The following is a 22,354-nucleotide window of genomic DNA, read 5'->3' as shown; positions in this document are numbered from 1 at the left end:
GAGTGGACCAATGAACGAGGCCGGCTGTCCTCTGCTACCCAATGAGTGGTGACCACGAGCTTCCTGTGCTCACACTCCACCCACTGTCCAGCCCACTGCGGTCTCGAGACGAGGGACAAGAACCACCTCGAGCTGCAGGCTCATCACACACCAGGCACCACTGCCCACGCACGCATCAGCTCCTCCCAATAAACCTGTGAAGTTTTAACTTCCCCATTCTATGGAGAAAGAAACGAGGGCTCAAGACACACAGCTGGCAAGTTGGCCTGATTCCAAAAGTCTGTGCCCCAAACACTGAGTCACTGCCTTCCCGAAGCCTCACTAGCATCTTGAGGCGTAAGGCCAGGGAGTGTGGGTGGAACACCTGAACCCTTGAAGACGCAAAATTGTTCTGGGCCCAGTGGATCCCTCAGCATTCGGGGGCTGGGCCGTAAAGGGTTAGCTTGGCAGGTGGGAGAGTTCCAACGTACACCTGCCAGACAGGACTGGCCCTTGACCAGCTCCTGGGGGATGACCTCTAAATGACCTTTAAGGCTTGGAATATCCTAATAGGAGGGTCTTTGTCTACCTGGGACCCTGGGCCCCACCAGGCCAGACATTCTATGCCAACACTGTGACTTATGAGGGCCTTGGACCACGCTCTATCATTTGACCTCTAAGAAGGTCAATCATGTGGGTGCCTCATGCCTATGTGACTGATGCCCCCAAAAAATGCTGGACGCCAAGGCTCCAGTGCACTTTCCCAGCTGGCAATACTTTACACATGTTGTCACACATCGTTGCTGGGAGAATTAAGCGTGTCCCTAAGACTCCCCTGGGAGAGGACCACTGGGAGCTCACTCCTGGTCTCTCCTGGCCTCTGCCCTGTGGGCCTTCTTCCTTTGCTGATTTTAATCTGCATCCTTTTGCTGTAATAAACCGTAACCATGGGTATCACAGGTTTTCTAAGTTCTGTGACTCCTTCTAGCAAAGCACCCAACCTGAGGGTGGCCTTGGGGACCCAAGACACAGGAGTTCAGCTGTGCCTTGCATGGACCTATTCCCCGGACTTTGCTTGTCATCAGCCCACCTGACAAAATTCAATACAGGGGGGCCAGCCCGTGGCCTAGTCGTTAAGTTCAGTGCACTCCGCTTCAGTGGCCTGGGTTCGGTTCCCAGGCACAGACCAATACCACTCGTCAGCGGATGCTGTGGTGGTGTCCCACATACAAAATAGAGGAAGACTGGCACAATGTTAGCTCAGGGACAATCTTCCTCAAACAAAAAGAGGAAGATTGGTATGGGTGTTAGCCATGAGGGTGAAACTTCCTCAAGCAAAAAAAGAAGATGATTGACACAGATGTTAGCTCAGGGTGAATCTTCCTCAGCAAAAAAAAAAAAATTTCAATGTGGGGAAAAAACATCTATTCACTGTAAAGTAAGGCACAGACAAATGAGTCCCTGTTCACTTTATTCAAATAATAGTATTTTTTTCTCTTTGAAACTGGGTAGAACTGAGGAGGAGTCAAAGAAAGCCTCATATATTAAATTCTTAAATAGATTCTTTTGAATTCAAAGTAAGGGTCAATAGGAGAGGCACAGGTGGTGGGCCTTGTCCCCTAAACAAAGCCACCCAGGCAGTCCAGCAAATTAAGGAGGGTGGTAAATCCATTTCTTAAAAAAAAAGTTCTTGAGGGGTAAAAATATAAAATACCAAAGTTTCAAAAGCTGGACTCCTTCCACGCTCTTCGATCTCTCCCCTGGAGTGTCCAAGATAGAGTGTTTCAAGGCAAGTTTTCAACGATTCAGCTTTTGCAAAGATCTGCAAATACATTCCTCATTGGCAGTCCTGTTTTGGCGATTAAGAGCAAGCAATATGCTTGGAGTAGTGGTCCGATTTCCACTCGAATGCAAAGTTTCTTCTCCTCTTGGCAACAAAGCCGTTTGCAGAGATCTGAAAGGGGGAGAAAGTGGCGTGAGGCCCAGCGGAGCAGTTCTGAAATAGACCTTTTATATTTACACGTGTGACTGCAGAACGGATGGGCAGCATGCGTTCGCCTAAGCATGGGAGTTTGCTCTATGCCTCCCAGATGGCCCGAGAGAAGAGAGAATTTAAATTTAAAAACGTTTCCTCGGTTCTCACCCCCATCTCAACCTGTATCCACTTGACCTCAAAGATACACTTTCCTTATTTCTGAAGAGCAAACGGCAATGATCAGGCAATAAACGCCAATGAATGTTTGCAGGCAGCGGACGGAGCAGCATTTGTTCCAGGCAATTCTACACCAGGAATCAGCCAAAGCATCCTGTATAAGGGATCTCGTTTAAACAGTTAAGTGAAGAATTTCTCTGGTCTTTGTCAATGAGAAGGTTCGAGATGCTACTAAGGAATCAGCAGAAAGAGAACGAGGGGAAGAGAATTAGAAACACGGAGAAAGACTGTCTTCCAGGGGAGTGGCCCTCAAGGGTGGCTTTGGAAGCATTTAATTGTTTTTCCAAACTGTTTTCTTTCCCTTTTGCTCTGTTAAGGAGATGCCATCACCAACCAGCCTGGACCAGACCAGGCCTCACCACAGAGCGACGCCTGTGACCTTTGCCTTATTTTTAACGCTCAGATCTCTCCAGGAGCTTAGGCCTCATTACCGTAACCTGCAGTGTACGTGGACTCATGTTTTCCATCTGAGCCTGCACAAGCGAACACCCACCTCTCCCTTTTGAATATTCATTCCCCATCCGAAATAAAAGGCCCTGCTTCCCTTTGTTCTGGACACCAGGACTCTGGAAAGGGTTCCTCATGGCCTCCTATTTGCCACAAATATACTTTACTTTGTGAGGCAACTACTTCCGGCGGAGAGTCTGATTGAACTCTCCAGGAGGCGAATCCACTTTGTTTTCGGGAACAGCTCTTTGCTTTGGAATTAAACAGAACTCTGGGATCTTAGCACAAGTCAAGAGGGGAACCCCGCTAATGACAGGACTGAGTGTCTCCAGCCTTGCAGGTTGCTGCAAACTGGACTTCAAAGAGAAAAAGTGAAAAATATGCTGAGTATTTAAAAATAAGAAAAGGAGACTAAAAATAGAATCCAGGCTAGAAGCTCTTGTATGGTCTAAAACAAGAGGGAAATACCCACGCAAGGTGGCTGTGACCTCTGTGAATGCCCCAAGTTCCCTTGAGCCTGGGCTGAGAGGCTGGGGACAGAAGTGAGCTCCCACCCACCGGAGCCCTACCTCCAGTGCCCACGGCCACAGCGAGGGCCCAGCATCCCGCCGGGGCCAGCTGACTTCCTCGGGCGACCACCTTTGCAGGTGGACATCGGTGAATCCCCATTCTCCAGATGTGGAAAATGGAGGCCGGGAGAAGTCAAACCAGAAGTGAGTTCTTAGATCTTTGACTTTTCAAGTTCAGAACACAGTTCCCTACCCTTTAGCAAAATACGGATGGAAAAATATGCACTTGAAATCCTTTATGGAAAGCAAACTCTGGGGGAGATGGCTTTGGGGAGAATTCTGCCATCTGGTAGCTGTGTGGCCTTGGGCAAGTCAAAGGCCATCTCTGGGCTTTGCTTTTCTCCTCTGTAAAACAGGACAATCACGTCACCTGCCTACCAGGGATGCTGAGGGTTAAATGAGTAACACACAAGGAGTAAGCACTTGGCCCAATGCCGGGGGGTTATTCCTAGCCCAGAACTGCTTGTGGCTATTATTAGAACATTAACTGCTTTGGGCCAAACCTGATGCTGTTTATAGAAGCTGAATTGGCAGACAGCATTCTGTGCAGAAATGGTCCAAGAATTGCCCCATCACATTGGTCTTCCCTGCCCCCTCCCCAATGTCAGACAAAGCTTTTTCTGGTAGGTTCAGCGTTGATCCCCGCCCCCACCCCTGATCCAGAGCTAGGAGACTAAGCCTTCATTCTATAAATAGCTCCCCCAACCTGTCGCCATGGGAACCTCCCAATGGGGCTGGGTCAGCCCACCTTGGTGGACACTCGTCCCCAGGGAGGCTCTGGAAGGACAAGCTTTCTGGAAAAGTGGCTCCTGGGCTCAGAAGTGGTGGGGGGCCCCAGCGAGGTGCGCAGGCCTACCTGGAAATCACGAGCTTCCCAAGGGGGAGGAGGAGGTGCTGTTCTGGTTCACCTAGAGGAGGGCAACACACAGAGCAAGGCGTCACGGCCAGGCGGGGAGGCCAGGGTCTCGCCACCCTGAGGCTCGCCTCTCAGCACCACTCAGTCAGGCACACACTCACTCGTGACATATTCACCGCACACCTACTATGTGCCAGGTGCTGGGGATGCCCTGTTCTCAGGCAGCTTACATTCTAGCAGGAGGAGAGCCTGTTACACAAACACATATGCAAGATAATGTCCGGGCAATACAATGGGCTGATATGAGTAGTGGTAGTGGGGCTACCTCAGACAGGGTGGCTAGGAAAGGCCACTACCAGGGATGACATTTAAGCTGTGGTATAAAGAACAATAAACATTTGATCCTTGTCCTGGGTTCCTGGCACACAGCTCCTCAAAACCTTGGAAACTCCAGAGTGATGACAAGCATCTTTTGCATGCTAATGAGAAGACTGATGGCCGGGGGGTCCCTAGAGAGCTTCAGGATGGGGGCTGGTCCCCAGAAAGACCACGACATGATTAAAGGGTTGGAAATTTCAGCCTGACGCCCCAACCTCTGGGGAGGGGACAGGGGCTGGAGATTGAGTGAATAACCAACAGTCAGTGATTTAATTAATCATGCTTGCTTAATGAAACCTCCTTAAAAATCCTGAAATGATGGCATTCACAGAGCTTCAGGGCTAGTGAACACATGGAGGTGCTGGGAGGGTGGTGCACCCAGAGGGCGTGGAAGCTCCAGGTCCCTTCCTTCATTCCTTGTCCCGTACATCTCTTCCACCCGGCTGTTCCTGAGCTGTATCCTTTACAATAAACCAGTAATCTAGGAAGTAAAGTGTTTTCCTGAGCCGTGTGAGTTGTTCTAGCAAATTATCAAACCTGAGTGGGGATGTCATGGGAACCCCCGGACATGTAGTTGTCCAGGCAGAAATGCGAGTAGCATGGGCACCCCATTGCGCCTGGCATCTGAAGTGGGGGCTGTCCTGGGGGCCTGAGCCCTGAACCTGCGGGGTCTGACGCTCTCTCTGGGAGTCAGTGTCAGAACTGAATTAAATTATTCCACACCCAGTGGGTGTCTGGAGCATCGGAGACTTGGTTGTTGGTGTTGGAAAACACCCCATAAGCAAAGCTTGAAAAGATGAAAACGAGGCCAGTCACGCAAAGCTCAGGGTGGAAAAGCATTCCTGGCAGAGGGAACAGCAAAGAGCTGGAAGGGGGAGCGTGTTTGGAGCCTAGGGAGTGAGTAGACATTTTTGCATCTGTTGCAGTTCTAACTTGTGAGCTGCTCCATTTCGCTTCCTTAATTACAGTAATCATGATTACCATTTTGGAAAGCTACATAATATTCTGTAGAATGCATGTGCCACCATGTACTTCCCTGCTGCCCTACCAATGGATGAAGTCACATGCACAGTGAAGGACGGCAGAGGAGATGAGGACAGAAAGTAGAGGTTTGACCCAATATGCAGGCAACTCTCCCGAGGGCGGGAGTATTCACGGTGATGGAGCATAGACCACCATTTCTTCATATTTTGCTCCTACCAGCACAAAAAAACAGTCCTAGGTCAGCTGGACATCTTGCATGTGCCATACGCTGCAAGGGAGTGTAAAGTGGTCCAAGTGTTTTGTAAAACAATTTTAGCCTTGTCGTTCAAGAGTCTTAAAAAGATCTGGACCTGGGGGCCGGCCCCGTGGCCGAGTAGTTAAATTCGCGCACTCTGCTTCGGCAGCCCAGGGTTTCCCTAGTTCAGATCCTAGGCATGGACACGGCACCGCTCATCAGGCCATGCTGAGGCGGCATCTCACATAGCACAACCCAGAGGCACTCACAACTATAATATACAACTATGTACCGGGGCGGGGGGTGGGGCACTTTGGGGAGAAGAAGAAGAAGAGAAAAAAAAAAAAGATCTGGACCTTTCCACTCACCAATTCCACTCCCCAAAAATGTATTTGAAGGGAATGATTCCATCAAGCCCCAAGCTCTCACCCCACAAAGAGAGGCAAGATCAGGATGATGTGCACACGACATCACTTGGGATACAGCAAAAACTGTGAAGGATCTCGGGGTGGGAGTTAAGTAACGGATGGCACATAATGCGTTCTAGAGAACACTCTGCAGCCATCCAAAATACAACAGTGAAACCCAAAAGATGGAAAACACTCAGAAAGCAAAACCAAGCAGCTCGCACGACGAAACTGCAACGAATGCAAAAATGTACCTTCAGGTGGGCAGAAAAGGACGACATGCAAAAATGAAGAGTTTCGGCTTGTGGCTAATTCCCCTCCCCCCACTTCTGTTGGTTGTTCTTGTGACATCATCTTTTTGGTTAAAACAAATAATAAATGAGTGCTGATTAAGTCTGGCAATATTTTTTCCACAGTGGCAAGAGATGGGTCTCTGATTCCCATAAAGGGAGCGTGGACCCCTCCCCAAAGAACTGAGATGGGCACGAAAGCTGTGGTCCCCAGGAAATCAGATTTCACCAATTTGATTTTAAACTGGGGACTGGCACAGGGTGGCCCACCCGTTATTTGCCAAATTAAATAAAACACACACAAACTGAAACTACTAATTTTAGCACCACCACTTCATTTAAAAGGGGATTCTTTAACACCAAAAGAAAGACACTATAATGTTGGTCAAGGGGCGGTTCTTCTTGACACGATCCATGGACTGCCTCCCACGGACATACCCGGGATGTATATGGGGATGCAGGAGCGTATGTGCGCCTACATTCATACATAGTCCCACATCACGTGACCTTTGTGTGTCTCATTTTACGGTAAACTGATGAAAATTTTGTGCTGGGTCATGTTTGGGAATTGCCACTTGAAATAAAACTGAATTTAAGGCTAGAGACAGAAAGCCTGACAAAAGTCCCCAGCACGTCCCCTCCCACTGCTGTCAAGCCAGGAGACGAGGGGATGGAGGGGGCTCAGGCAGAGCTGCTGGGACCTGGGCCCAGCTGGATCAGACTCTGAGAGAGCCTCTGGCCCAACCCCCAGCCCCGCCCAATCTTCCGATGGGGAAACTATCGGCCATATTAGAGAAGTGAAGTGTCCAAGATATGCAGCAAGCCAGTGAGTGGGACAGCCAGATATGCAGAATTCAGAATTCCCCTGGGGGTTTCTAACCTGAAAATATCCTTTCAGATTGGCTGGTGTTTTATAGTCCCCTTTCAAGACCTAGGAAAGAGAAGAAAAATATCACTATCATGGAAATGATAAAATAAAATTTATAAATATAAATAAAATAAATATATAAATATATTTATATTATATATAGTATTATATATTATATTATGTTATATATAAATTATATTACATATGTTATATTAACTATATAATATATATTATGTTGAATATATATTAAATATAAAATATATTTATATTACATATATAAATATAAAATATAAATAAAATGTAAATAAAAATAAAATTTAGTCCATCACCTCCACATCCATCCACCCTCCCAACCGCCCATCCACCCACCCATCCACTCATCCTTTCATCCACCTAGCCATCCACCCATCCATCCAGCCATCCATCCACTCATCCATCCATCCATCCAACCATCCATCCATCCATCCATCCATCCATCCAACCATCCATCCATCCATCCAACCACCCATCCATCCATCCACTCATCCATCCACCCATCCATCCATCCATCCAACCATCCATCCATCCATCCAACCACCCATCCATCCATCCACTCATCCATCCACCCATCCATCCACCCGTCCACCCATCCATCCACCCATCTGTCCACCCACCCACCCATCCACCCATCTAGCCATCCAGCCATCCATCCGTCTACCCAGCCACCCATCCACCCATCCAGCCATCCAGCCATCCATCCATCCATCCAGCCATCAACAAACATTTCTTGAGCTCCTCTTGTTCCAGGCACTGTTCTAAGCTCCAGGGCCACAGCATTAACCAGACAATTAAAATTCCTGTTTTCCTGGGGCTTCCATTCTAGAGAGGGAGACAGACAATCCACAGGTAGTAATAAACACAAATAAACTAGAACATGTCAAACCACAGGAAGCGCTACAAAGAACGAAAACAAAGGAATGTGACTGGGACAGACCAGGGGAATTCTCTTGATGGGTGGTCAAAAAGGGCCTCTTGGAACAGGTAACTTTTGAGCTGAGACCTCACCAACAAGGAAAACCAGCCAGGCTAAGCTCTGAAGGAGAAGCATTCTAGGCAGAAGACACAGTTAGGGCAAAGGCCCTGAGGTGGGAACCAGAAAATTCCAGGCCTTTCCACACTCTCTCGACAGATAAGTCACCTATAGACCAGCACTGTCCAAGAGAAGAAAATGTGAACCGACTAAGTAATTTTGAGTTTTTTAGTAGCTACATTTTAAAAAAAGTAATCAGGTGAAATTAATTCTCGTAATATCTTTTATTTAACCTGATATATCTAAAATATTAATACTTATGGGGCCAGCCCGGTGGCACAGTGGTTAAATGTGCACGTTCCACTTCGGTGGCCCAGGGTTCCCCGGTTCAGATCCAAGGTGGGGACATGGCACCCCTTGGCATGCCATGCTGTGGCAGGCGTCCCACATATAAAGTAGAGGGAGATGGGCATGGATGTTAGCTCAGGGCCAGTCTTCCTCAGCAAAAAGAGGAGGATTGGCAGTAGTTAGCTCAGGGCTAATCGTCCTCAAAAGAAAAAAAGAGAGAAAGGAAAAAAAATAAAATATTAATACTTCAACGTGTAATCAATATAAAAGTGATTAGTGAGAAATTCTACTGATTTTTTTTTGTACTAGGACTTCAAAACGCAGTGTTATTTTACACTCCCAGCACCTCTCAATTTGCGCTAGTCACATGTCAAAAGCCACAAAGGTTAGTAGCTCGTGGTGGTAATGGACAGCACAGGTGTGGGCAATTTCATTAGCAATGGGGTCCTTCCAGTCACTGAGTCTAGCCCACCCCAGGATCCACCATAGGAACACATAATGTCACACACACAAACACACACACACACACACACACACACACACGGCTTTCGACGAGGGGACTTACCTTTGCAGTAATAACAAAACTACTGTAAAGACTAAACAAGGGTCTGGCACTTGCCAAGACTTGATTAACTCCCAGGGAGGGAACCTCTTGGGAAGAAAACTGGACACATCTTCCATTTTAAACCAACAACAGAGCTCCACGGAGCTGCTCCTGACGATCAGGGCTGGTACGAATTTGTAACTTTTTATACAATACACAAGGTCAGGCCTTCGTCTAGGAGCTTCTGACCCACAGTCTGGGGCAAGCCAGGGGCCTCGGGTTTTAAAAACATGTCAGAGAAGCCGCTGCTGGACCCCTGGCTGGGCATGTGGGGTAGGGAGAGGACAGCCTGGTGATGCTGTGGTCCCCATTCTGCCCCCGCTGTTTCTGAGAAGTGCCTGGGGGCTGGATTTCCAGATCATCACCCGCTTCTCCTTCTTTTTAATCTAGTTAATTAATTTTTTAGTGTGAAATATATTACATAAAACACATAAGGACAGTTGAAAGAATAATTATTATTGAATAATAAAAATAAATAGTAATCAATATTTATAATAAAAATCACAATAAAAATAAACCACATCCAGGTGGTGAAGACCCACACTGTCAATGCAGTCTGGGCATCTATGTCGGATCTCTAGTATTTCCATCAATAAATGTGTGCAAAATCCACTGATGGCGGGGGCAGAGAAAGAACTAATGTAATTACACGGCAATTACAAGGGCGGCGCGAGTAAATTCTCTGTTAAAAGGCAAGCTTGCGCGTGTCAGCGAGGTGTTCAAGGCGTTTCAGCCCCAGTGGAGTCTTTCTCCTTGAGTCCTTAAGAATTACAGGAAAGAGGAATGGCTTTCTCCCTTTGTGGTTCAACAGAACTGCTTACTTTCCAGAATCAGCACGCCTTCAGAAATGCCGAGCTTAGCTTAAATTCAGCCTCTGAGTCTCAATGATGGAAGGAAGGGCCAGGAGGGCTGTTCTGCAGGCCTGGGTCCCATTTCCAGATATTTTCACTAACTTCGTGCCTCTGAGGAAGTCAGAACACAGCCCCCAACGTAAACCCGCAGCTGTGACGGCAACGTGGAAAGAGGGAGCATGGACGCGTTACCTGTTCTTTGATCCAGGCTTAGACTACTTAGCACTTCACAAACATCCTGTCAAAGTCATTTCCCTTGACCTCCTTAACTAAGCAGAACTTAAAAAGTAATTTAAACTGCCCTCAGCTCACATTTGTCTCAGAAATCAACCTTACAGGCTGGCCCCGTGGCCTAGTGGTTAAGTGTACGTGCTCTGCTTTGGCGGCCTGGGGTTCATCGGTTCGGATCCTGGGCGCAGACCTAGTGCCACTTATCAAGCCGTGCTATAGTGGCATCCTACACAGACGAACTAGAAGGATCTACAACTATGATATACAACTATGTACTGGGGCTTTGGGAAGAAAAAAAAAAGAAATCAACCTTAAACCTAGGGGGGCAATAAGGGACCAACAGTTTATTTCTTTATGCCCAGTCTCAACAAAGACTTGAAGTGCTTTACAAAGAAAGGAAGAAACAGCCGGGGAAATAGGGAGGAAAGGGTAAATAAGAGTAGAGAAATAGGATGAAATTAGTGCACAAATGGGCCTGCTGTTAGATGCTATAGGGTGGGAGAGACAAGCTGCCAGTTGTTCTTGAGCTTCCTTGTGGCCCAGGCAAAAACGGAAATAAAAGCAGTCTTACAATTCACCATGTCCGTAAGATAGAAACAAACCAGTTGCTTAGGAAACAAGAGACTAAATGCTTTCTCAGGGAGCCGGAGCTTCCGGCCCGCCACGGCCCAAGAGCACATCTCCACATGTGCACGTGCACTCACCCGCTGCGTGTTGTTGATGACGATCGGGTCAGGGTTGCCGTAGTTGGGCGGGTTTGCGTAAGGGTCATAGCCAAGCCGAGCCAGCATGGGGGCGATGTGGGCCATGTCCCTCACCACGTCCCCAGGGATGTGGCCGGTCCACTTGGAAAGTGCTTCCAGGTTCACGGGCTTGATGACCTGGTCTGTGGATCGCTCGATCCTGGGGAGAAAAGACAGGCTGGATGGGGCACGGGCAGACCCAGACAGCATCTGGGCGGCCTCCCTGCTAAGTTGCCCTGGGGCAGCTGGAGGCTGGGGGTACCTGGCCCCGGGCCAGCTGTGCCCTCAACAACTGTGAGACTGCAGGCAAGTCACTGGCCTCCTTATACCTCCTCTGTGCAATGGGGATAAGAGCACGTAGTGCCAAGTCAGAGGAGAGTAACAGGCAGGGCACACCGAGGGTGCTTAAATTCCACCCTCTCGACATCTCTGACTTTTTAAAAATAACTTTTTATTTACGTGACTAAGATGGATATTTTGTTCTTGAGAAATAATGATAAAACACTGATGGTAAGGCCAAGAGGCCCTGTGGTCAGCATGCCCAGGCCATCAGCTCCCTCCAGGGACCCAGTTGTGGCATTTTGGAGCTCACCCTTGCAATGCTGTTTCTGTGTTCGAAATAGCAGACAGGCTAAGAGCAGACTCCGGAGCCAGACTGCCCGAGTGCCAATGCCAGTCGGACCACCCAGGCTGTGTGTCCTTGGGAAAGTTACTTCACCTCTCTGAGCCTCAGTTTCCTCCTCTTTAAATGGGAATAATGATAGTACCTACCTGCCTGGGCTGTTTGGGGAGTAAATGAGTTAATACAAGTCAATGAGTTAGTACTGGAAAAATAAGGTACCCTGGAAGGTCTCAGTAAGTGTTAGCTTTCTCTTCCTGTCCCACACACATACACAGAGAAAAGCTATGGTTTTGTTTGCAATTTGTAAAGCAGAAATGATACACTATATGTATTGGTTTGCAACTTTGTTTTCGCTCAACTCTCATTCTTTTTTTCAGTTGTGTAGCATGCCTCCATAACTTATTTTTTCATTCCCCTAAAGATGGACACTGAGGTTGTTTTCAAGGTTATGCTCTTACGATGGAACAACCATCATCCTCTATGTGCTTCCTTCTGCTCCCCTGTAACAGGCTCACCAAGCCATCGGAATCACAAAGATCTCACTAGTGACAGTTCAGGGGCCTTGCAGGATGGAAGGCTGGGAGCTCCCAGCACTGAGAGCCTATTTCTAGATGCTTCCATCCACCGACAGGTAACTTGGGGAAGAAGATCAGAGACAAACAGATGTAGCAAAAGGAAGACAATGCTTGATATGAGTCCATACAGCTAGAAATAACCAAAGTGTCCAAAAATAGGGGATGTTAAATAGAATATGACAGTCTGTGGAGGGGAATATCATGCAGCCACCCAACATGATGCTGCAACAGAGGGCTGGGGGCCACTGGCAAGCGGTCCCACGCATGAAGTGAAGTATGGTTTTATCAACATGCCCTGACAAAGGACAAGCTGGTCACATAGTTAAATCTGGGTGGTGGGATTATGGGCTGTTTTCCTGTCCCAAGGATACTGTCCCACTTTCCTACAATAAAGATGTATTCCCCTGGGCATCTGATGTCGTCATAATTGACAAAAGCCCGGCTCCAGCACCACCCGGCTGGGGCAACTGGCACGTGGGCATGTCCCTGCCATCGGGGGAGCCGCCAAAGTCCCCAGCTCTGCTCAGGACTCCAGAGTTCTTGGGGATGGAGCCTGGGGGAGATCAGCCATGAAGCAAAAGGGGAGGCGTTGCCCGGGAAAGGACCGCCCTTTCACTGGGCTCTTGGGGACGCTTGGGCCTCATCAGGACGGAGACAGGGACACAGCACACTGTGACCCTACAGCAGGGAGAGTGCACTTGCTCTTGGGAGAGGAACGGCCTCCCCAAAGGAGGAAGGCAGAGAGCAAGGGACAGAAAGAGGGAGGGACGAGGGGCCCTGGCTGTGGGGAGTTGAAGAGCACACATGCCCTGGAGTCCAACAGACCTGGTTCAAATCCTGACACATTTTGCTAGCTGTGTGGCCTTAGGCCAGTAACTTGCTCTCTCTGAGACTGAGTTTATTCATCTGTAAAATGGGGATAAGAGCAGTCACTATGTCCCCAGGTTGCTGTGGGGATTAAAGGAATAATGTTTGTTTAAGGGCTTGCCACACAGCAGGCACTCATTAAATCGTGATGATGGTGAGGACGATGGGTATTCCAAGACAAGTAATATCAACAATCAAATAACAATAATAACACCAACAGTAGCCCCTAATGTGTGTTACCCTATCTGATGCTCACAGGTATCCATAAGGCAGACAGATACCCATGGTGTAGCTCCACGTTATAGAGGAGGAAACAGAGGCACAGAGAGGTTGAATCACTTGCGTCAGGTCACACAGCTAGCAAGCGGTGGAGCTGGAATTTGAACCCAGACAGCCTGGTTCCAGAATCTGCGTCCTTAACCTTTACCCACTACAGCCTTACGACAAAGACACTCAAAGTTTGCTGATTCTCTCAGAAAAGAGAGGAGTGACTGCCCCACCTTTTGGATAAGGAAGCTGAGGTTCAGCGAGGCACAATGACTTGCCCAAGGCCGCACAGCCCGGAGAGGCAGAACCGATCTTCCCACCCAGTGCCTCTGAGTCCAGGACCGGGGGTTGGGGCGGAGCCTAGGGGGCTCCACTCACTTGGACAGGGAGACGCCACCGGGCTTGCCGATGAGGTCCTCGTGGTGCAGGACGGCGTCGCTCCAGGCGATGCCGAGGAAGTCGAGGATGAGCTTGAGGGAGCGCCGGGGGTGCAGCACCAGCTGTTCGTAGTACACGGGCAGACACTTGTCCTTGCCCACCTCCATGCACTGCGCGTACATCACCTCGATGGCCTTGTTCCACTTGGTGAGGCAGTCGCGGTAGCTGCTGAGGTCGAAGCCGGCGATGGTGACCTTGCGCGTGATCATGGAGTGCACGGAGGCGCGGCCGTCGCGCACCATCAGCAGGAACTTGGAGTTGGGGAACAGGCGCGACAGGTAGACGGAGGACTTGAGCGTGAAGGGGTCCTTGTTGCAGAGCACGCGGGCCGGCTCGCCGTGCTTGGCGATCACCTCCAGGATGAAGGCCTGCATGGCGGCGTCCAGCACCTCGTCCGTCACGCCCGCCTCGTCCAGCCGCAGCTTCTCCCGCCCCGACTTGGACCAGGCCTGGCGCATGGCCAGCACGCGCGGGATGATGCGCGTCTCCTCGCCGCAGCGCACCTCGGGGTGGGCGTCGAGCATGGCGCGCATCAGCGTGGTGCCGCTGCGGGGCACGCCGCCCACGAAGATGAGCGGCATGGCCTTGCCGTAGCGGTACTCCACGTGGTCCGCGCCCACCATCACCAGGTCCTCCTGCTCCGGCCGCATGGCCCGCCGGGGGCTCCGCGGCCCCTCCAGCACCGCGCGGCACTCCAGCACCTGCTGCCCCAGCTGGACGGCCAGCACCAGGGCCAGGGTGCAGCCGGCCGCCAGCAGCGCCCTCCGCATAGACAGGCGCATGCTGGGCCTCGGGGGACGCGCCTGTGTCAGCGACAGGTCAGCGGGAGGCCCGCGGGGCTCACATCTGGAGAGAGAGACAGGGACACACGTGGTCACGCACCATACAGACCCCAGTGGCAGCAGACGGGAGCGTGCCGACCTTCATGGCAGGGCACATGTCACGAGCAGCGCCAGGTGTCAGGCCTCAGCTGGGCCCTTCACCTATCCTAACTCATGACATCCTCCAGCAACCCCAGGGGGCCGTGCTGTCATGCCCCAAGGGGCCGATGGCCTGGGTTCCAATTCCTTGTCACCACTTCCTAGCTGTGGGACCTCGCCCAGTTCCTTAACCGCCAATGCCTCAGTTTCCTTATCTGCTAAAAGGAGGAGGAATAATTATCTTAAAATTGACTATGCAAATACAGAAACCAGGAACGCACCAGAAGTCAGACTTCAGCAGCACATGCTGTGCAAGGACTGAGCTTTCGCCTGTTTTGTTCTCGGCTGTCTCCCCGGCCCTGAGCACAGCGCTGGCATCTCCAGCTGCTCGATAAACATTTCTGGAATGTGCCCTGGTTGGATGAGCAGGGCCTGGCACAGAGTAGGGGCCCTGAAATGATTACTGTAGAGAGGAGGAAGCCGAGGCATGGAGAGGTGGGTCGCACTCGCCCAGCTGGGAAGCAGCCGGGCTGGGATCTGAGACTCAGGCGCAGGCCAGGGGCTCCGGTGAGTGCGCTCTGAAGGCCCGCGCTCTGCCCCTGCAGGACACACTCCCAGAAGAAGGCACAGAACGGCCTGCTCTGGGTTTCTTCCAGAATCCCTGTCGCTCATTCAGGCTTCATTCGGTAAGTGCTTAGGAAAGATTAAAAGGTGCCAGGCACATGCTCAGGGCTGGGGACAGGAGAGTGGAGGACAGCCAGGCCTCTGGCCTCAGAAGCTTACGTCCCAGAAGGGGAAGTGGAAGCGGATGGTACACAAGCTACGGCCAGACAGGAATAAGAGCTGGCAAAGGAACGAGCAGGACTCCACAAGGGGATCAAGCAGGAGACGAGGAGGGCAGTCAGAGGGCCTCTCGGAGGAGGTGACATCTAAGCTGAGACCTGGATCTGAGCGGGATTTGTGAAGAGGTATGGGAAGGGTGCTCCAGGCAGAGGGAACAGAGAGTGCAAAGACCCCAAGATGGGAGAGGGTGTGGGGTGTTCCAGAACCCGAGAGGGGGCTTCGGGGGCCGGAGGGGAGGGAGGGGGAGAGACAGGGTGAGGCGGGAGGGGGCAGGATGACTGAAGACATGAACTATGACCCTGGGCCCATGCTCCTCACCCCTCCCAAACGATCGGACTTCAGTGGCAATTCTTCAGGGAGGGCCCACCCCCACCCAGCTGAGCCACCCCCTCCTCCAGTCACCTCAAATGACAGATCCACCCCCTCCCCAGTTTACCCTCAAGCCCCCTCAATTTTGCAACCGGGGGCTAATACAGAAGATGCAGACTCAGACACTGGGCGGACACTCAGCCAGCCTCCGGCCACCCCGGCCCTTCTCTGCCTCGCCCCTGCTGTGCTTCTGACCCTTCGTGTCGCCTCCCACCTCTTTGCAGAATCGAAGTGAGGACCTGAAATCTCTGGGCACTCGAGGACTCAGGCAGGCCTGGGTTCGAATCCCAGCTCTGCCACTTCCTGTGTGGCTGTGTGAGCTCGGGCAACAGACTCCACTTCTCTGAGCCCACATCCGTAAAATGGGTCTAAGAATACCACCCTCAAAGGGCCACCAGGAACAGTAAAAGACCCCCGTAAGAACACCCCTGGCACACAGGGGGCATGAGAAAGAACATTAGTGGTTTCCACCGTGATCACTGGTCATTTATTTATATTCCAACATTTAATGAGTACCTACTATGTGCCGGGAATTGGGCTATGGAGCTAAGAGACACAGCCTCACCCCCCAAGGCCACTCCCACTGTGGACCCACACCTGGGAGGGGGTGATGGCTTCCAGCCAAGCGGGTGAGGGCAGGTGAGGGAGGCAGCCCGAGTGCTGAGTTCTGAACAGTGGCCAGGTGGAGTTTTGGACGGCCAGGTGGAGACAACAGAGAAGGCTGTTCCTAGCCGAGGGAACAGCCAGTGGAAAGTCACAGGCAAGAAAGAAGCTGGCAGAACGGGGAAGGGGACGGGGGGGCGCTGCAAGTGGCTTGGTGAATGGTGCCAGGTCTGGAGGAAGGGAGCGGGGTGACGATTCTGCTTAGATGTGAGGCTCAGCCCGAAACACCACGGGACCCAGTTTGCAGCTGGGCCGATCGGCCTCCCAGGCCTGGGGGCCCCAGGCTCCTGGCCGCAGCCAGTGGAAAATGCACATCAAAGGCGAGGGAAGAGGCTTAGGCCTGGGGTCAGAACTGCCGAGGGGCCCTGCCATTTCCTGGCCATGTGGCTTTGGGAGAGTCACTTCCTCAAGCTAAGCCACAGTTTCCTCAGCTGCAGAGAGGGTGGGTCCGATGACCTCAAAGCCTGCCGTGCGGGTTCTAGAAGCGCCTAACAAAGCAAAGATGAGTCTCGCCCTCGAGTCACGGGCCTCTCTGAGCACTGGAAAGTAGCCCAGAAACCTGCACCTATCGGATGTCGCTGACCACGTTGGGGGTTCCGAGGTGCCCTGAATTCAGGGTCTGGGATGAGAAAGTCTCATTCCAGGGCTACTTTCAATGGGGGAGGCAGGCTGGACAGGACCTAAAATCACTCAGAAATCCCTCCAAGGACCCCTCAGCTTCCTCAAGTACTCATTAAAACTCTCCCCTTAGACCTGCGACCAGAATGCTTCCAGGTATTATGATTTCAGGTCAATGCCCCTGGCAGACTGTCAATCACACTTTAGCTTAAATTAGGGCAGTCACCCTTTCTTCCTGACACAGCGGGGAGCAAGAGACTAGAGCTTTTGGGGGACAGATGGTGTTGCAGGATGTGGAGAAAGGGAGAAAAGGGGATAATTTTGGAAAGTTGTTTCCAGAAAGGATAGGCAAAATGTGCACGCGCTCTTGAGCTCATGTTTGGGGTCGGAAGTGATCTGGATACTAAATACCAGCAGAGAAGGCCTAGAAGAAGGGATCAGCAAAATAAGAAAAATGTTATCAACACACCAGTTTTGCTTATTGCTGACCATTTGGCTACAGCACTTTTCAACACAGCGCCTAAGTTTTGTGTTTTACCTTTATTGAGTGCTGGCTCCACTAAGTATTTTCCGTGCATCATCTAACAGGATCCTCCCCGTGACCTCTGGGAAGCCCGGCCCCCAGCGGCTCAGAGAGAAGAAGCAACTTGCCCAAGGTCGCACAGCCAGAGTGGCAGGTGTGGATGGGACCAGGCTGAGGCTGAGCTGTTCACTGTCCTCGGACAGAACCGAGCGAGAGGCCCAGCAGCTCAAAGGAAACAGCTCAAAGTGGGCAGGTCAGACATGTGCAGAAGACAGCAAAGAGCCAGAGGATGGCTTGAGAGGAGAAAGAACGGCGACGTGGCAGAGAGAGAGCCGCTGGCAACCGCCAGGCAGAGGCAGCTCACTGGGCACACGGAGCCAGGGAGCCCACTCCAGACCCAGCCCAGGGACCTGAGCCTGCCTTCCGTCCCCCCGCCCCGCTGGACCCTGACAGGGGAGGGGTCCTGGCATCCGGCAGTGAGGATGGTGGGGAAGACCCTCAGATCTGGAGTCCTAAGCCTCATGTTCCAATCCCGCCTCTGCCACTTGCCAGCTGGTGACCTGGACGAGGAACTTCCCCCGTCTGAGCTTCTGTTTTCTCCTCCCCCAAAATGGGACAATAATACCTTTTTCTCAGGAAGCTGTTACGAGGTTGAGGGCACTTGTGTGTGAAGGTGCCCCGCGGGCCGACCAAAAACGCGAGCACGGGAACGTGGGACGCAAGGGGGTCTGGATTCTGGCTGTGCCGGCATCTGCTCAGGGACGCTGGGTGAGACCTGCCGGCTCAGGGACTCCGCCGTCAGCGTCCTGTCACCAGGAGAATCACCCTCCTGACACAAGGACATGCAGCACCTGCCCGCTCCGCTCTGTGCTCCTGCAATCCAGCATCTTCTAGCCCCTGATTTCCAACAGAGGAGTGAGCCGGCCACGGGAGGGGTTCGGATGCACTCACCTCCCCCGGGCACTCTCACCCCAGGCTCCAGCCCGCGTGGCCCCTTGGCTCCCCGAGGCCGTCCACCGCTGACCCCTGCAGAGCAGAGGAGGTGCTGCTTTGGGACGGGTGCCAGAGTGGGGCCAGGCCACCTCAGAGAGGCACAGGGGACATTGGGCTCCCCAAGGGCCCCTGACAGTGATTTGAGGGGAAAGTCCTCTGGGGGGCGAGCTGCAGTGCAGGGGGAGGCCACCTCAGCCCCAGATGTCACCGCTGGGGTCTGAAAGTGCCTGGTCCTACAGGGAGTGAACTGCTCCCTTCGCAGACAGAGAGGTATGAGCTGAGAATCTGAGCTGAGCCACTGCTGCCTTAGGGAGCCCCTGGGTCTCTGCCCCCCAGGCTTCTCCCTTCCTCTCAGCCCAGGGACCTTGGATTTCAGGAAAAGTAAATATAACGATAAGCAAGAACCACCACCACTATTCCACTGATTACCGTCTGGGACTGCTGGGTACGGTTGGAAAGGCTGTGCACTGCCCAACTCCAAAGGGCACCAGGTACTTGGCATACAATAAACACGGTGCCCCCGGAGTTAGACAGCGCCCTGCCACCACCACCTAACACTGTCCAAAGGCCCACGATGTGAGTGCCTTGTGTCATTTAGGCCCCCTAAGAGAAAAGTATGATGACCCCAAGTTTACAGATGAGAAGACGACACCAAGAGGAAGAGCACGTGGCCAGGAGCTGCCGGAACCAGGCTCTCCATCGAGATCTACGTGACTTGGATGCCCAGCTCTCAGCCACTGTGTTAAAAGAGGGAGGCCACGAACATGACTGGGTCTGGCGTGAAGCCGGGCCCCGGTAATGTGGAACCAAGAGGATCCTGGTGGGGGCACTTCACCGCTGTGTCCTTACCTTCCAGGGTGGGGAGGATTTTTAGTCCCATTCTCACCTTCCCCCATTTTACAGATGGGACAATCAAGGCCCACAAGGGGAAATCACTTTGCAGACTCACACACTGGATCTGAGGCTCACTGCCCTCCTGTCCGTGCCATTCCAGGGGGGGCGGGTAAGAATGCAGCTCTGGGGTCGGATGCCTCCCTGACGACAGAGACTGCTGCTCCCTTGAGCCTCAGTTTTCCCATTCTGCAAAATGGGCTGTGGGGAGCTTGGAACGAGATAAGAGCAAGCACCCCAAAATCTAAGCTATGATTTTCTTTGTGCCCTGTTGGAAATCAACCGGGGGAAGGCTGCTCCTGCCTTGCTTTGCCCGCCCTCCCTTCCTCGTTATCGCTCCTCACTTCTATACAGTTTTTCTCTGACCCTGAAACACCGCCCGATGGACACACCTGAGCCGGGATGGGGAAGGGTACCCAGGTGTAACCACAGCAACCAGCCGGCTGCCCCGCCCCCGAGCGGCAGCACACAGGCCCGGCACTCCCGGGGCCCAGGTGGCCAACCTCGGAGTCCCGCCTCTTGGAACAAATACAAACGGTCAGGGACGCAGGGCCCTTGAAGCTCTTCTGGAGGCGAGATGGCTCTGGCCCAGCCGCCCTCCGGCGGCCCTTGAAATGCCAGAGAGCTGGAGAGGCCCGCCAGCTGGGCAGCTCCCACCCACGGCAGAGCCCGCCGTCACCGAGAGCCGTGCATGCAACGTGGGCACCAGCCACAGGGAGGTCAACTGAAATGAGGCACAGTTCAACTGAAAATTCAGCTCCTCGTTTGCACTGGCCACATCCCAAGTGCCCAGGAGCCACGTGATGGCCAGTGGCTACCGTCCTGGACACTGCAGACCTAGGAGGGGGGTCAGCAAACTGCGGCCCTCAGGCCCTATCTACCCTTTGGCCTTTTGTTGTATGGTCTTTGAGCTGAGAGGGGATTTTACGTTTTTAAGGGAGAAGAGGCCACAGCAAAAAGTGTACATGCTCTACAAAACCTGAAATATTTACTATCTGGACATTTATAGAAAAAGTTGTGCACCCCTGTTCTAGAACATTCCATCATTTGCACAAAGTCCTATTGGATGGACAAATGAGCTGCATGGGGAGGGGTCAATGAGCCCTCCTTTTCTCGTAGGAGGAACATCAGCATGTATTAAGCGCCACTGTATATTTAAGCCCAGACCAAGGGCTTTCCATGCCCTACCTCGGTTTATCCTCCCAACAGCCCAATGGCTGGGTGGGGCTGGGCGGGGGCACCCTGGTGCTCCAAGTTCCAAATGACAAAGGCCCATGTGGGTGCCAGGTGCGCAGGACTATGCCAAAAAGAAAACCACGAAATCCGCTAACCAACCAGCAAACACAAACCGCAGATAAGAAAAAAACAAAAAAGAAAGAAATTCAAAATGCCACCAGGGACGGTGTTCGGGGAGTAGGTGATAATACTTTTCTGCTAAAAACCTCCTCTTATGGTGTTGTTATATTGTCTTTCTATATAATAAAATAATAAAATGACTAGTACTTTTTGAATTATGTGCCAGGCCTAGTAGGGGCCAGATGGCTTGGGCTCAAATCCCGGTTCCACCAGTTCCTAGCTGTGTGACCTTGGCACGTGACTCAACCTCTCTGAGCCTCAGTCTCCTCATCTGTAAAACGGGGCTGATGATAATACCCTTCAGGAGGCTCACGTGAGATGTGGCCGGGGCAAACGAGGAAGGAGCCCCAGAGGAGTGTGGGGAGGTGTCAATAAGTCCGAACACAGTAGAACAGCGCTGGCACCCAGCGAGGGCGATTTACATGCTGGCTTTCATTTTCTAATTTCATCCTCCACGGAACCTTTCGCGGTGGGGATTTTTATCCTCAGTTGGTGGGTGAGAAGATCGAAGCTCTGAGTTGAAGTGATTCACAAAAGCCCCACACGGGTAAGAGGAAAAGCCAGTTTCCAAATGTCTCTTTCCCCGGCCCCAGGGGCTGCCCTGAATGAGCAGCGGAAGGATGGGGATGCAGTCCTCCCACAAAAGCTGATGGAGCGCCGACTAAGTGCGTGGCACGGATCAGGGTGCGGGGACACGGGGAGGGAGCGGACGGAGGCCCCTGCCCTCTTGGAGCTGGCATTCCAGTGGGGGATGAGGACATGCCCACGGGGGTGAGAGGGGGCTGGGGCAGGCACCGCCCACAAGGGGGCTGCCACTGCACCTACAGGGTGGCCTTGGAGGTGCCGCTGCCCGTGTGCCCCAGCTCCACCATCAGCCTTCGACCCTCCCTGTGGGAACAAGCCCCCAAACATTCCGTCGCCATGGGGACCACCTCCCCCCCTAGGCCTCCTGACCCCACCACCCCACGCTGCAACCCTCCCGTGCGGAGTTGGGGTGCAGACAGGGGAGACCACACTTCTCTCGGGTGGGGCCCCTGGGGATCAGAGACCTTCACCCACTCCGGAGGGAAGCCAGGCAAGAAGACGTGCCAGATTCTAACCCCGCGAGAGGAAGAAAATAATGAGAGAAATAACAATGCCGGGGCTCTGGACACTGCCTCAACTTAAAAGCATGCAGAACGGTTCCAGAGGGCAGAAGAGAAGGCAGGCTGGTGTGTATGCCAGGCACTGAGCTAAGGGGTGTCACACACAGCATCAAATTTTGTCCTCACCAACCCCCCATTACCCCATCTGACCCTCCTTTATGAAACCACCCATTCAGTGGGGCTCAGAGAGCTGGGGTCACCTGCTCCAGGCCACACAGCTGGTAAGCAGGGGCATCAGGAGAAAAACCCTGCT

The 22,354-nt window shown here is 52.2% G+C and overlaps 1 protein-coding gene and 1 long non-coding RNA gene across 6 annotated transcripts in view; one reads left to right on the top strand and one right to left on the bottom strand.

Annotated features, from left to right (window-relative positions):
* Window positions 1-1,433: 1,433 nt before the first annotated feature.
* Window positions 1,434-22,354, bottom strand: part of TPST2 (tyrosylprotein sulfotransferase 2) — a 55,007-nt gene continuing 34,086 nt past the window's right edge. For all 5 annotated transcript variants that reach the window (XM_070626938.1, XM_070626942.1, XM_070626943.1 and 2 more), the window contains exons 2-6: window positions 13,721-14,626; window positions 10,973-11,171; window positions 7,238-7,288; window positions 4,064-4,115; window positions 1,434-1,933 (exon numbers count right to left, since the gene is read on the bottom strand). In XM_070626938.1, the coding sequence (XP_070483039.1) occupies window positions 4,071-4,115; window positions 7,238-7,288; window positions 10,973-11,171; window positions 13,721-14,626 (1,201 nt within the window). In that variant the 3' untranslated portion in view covers window positions 1,434-1,933; window positions 4,064-4,070. The remainder of the gene's footprint in view (window positions 1,934-4,063; window positions 4,116-7,237; window positions 7,289-10,972; window positions 11,172-13,720; window positions 14,627-22,354) is intronic.
* Window positions 15,401-19,116, top strand: LOC139084430 (uncharacterized). Its single transcript, XR_011541780.1, has 2 exons — window positions 15,401-15,668; window positions 17,782-19,116. It is a non-coding gene; the product is annotated as an uncharacterized lncRNA (long non-coding RNA).

This window comes from Equus przewalskii, chromosome 7 (assembly GCF_037783145.1).
Source record: "Equus przewalskii isolate Varuska chromosome 7, EquPr2, whole genome shotgun sequence".
Classification (NCBI taxonomy): domain Eukaryota; kingdom Metazoa; phylum Chordata; class Mammalia; order Perissodactyla; family Equidae; genus Equus; species Equus przewalskii.
Note: the sequence above shows the minus strand (reverse complement) of the source record. Positions and strands in the feature narration are given on the sequence as shown.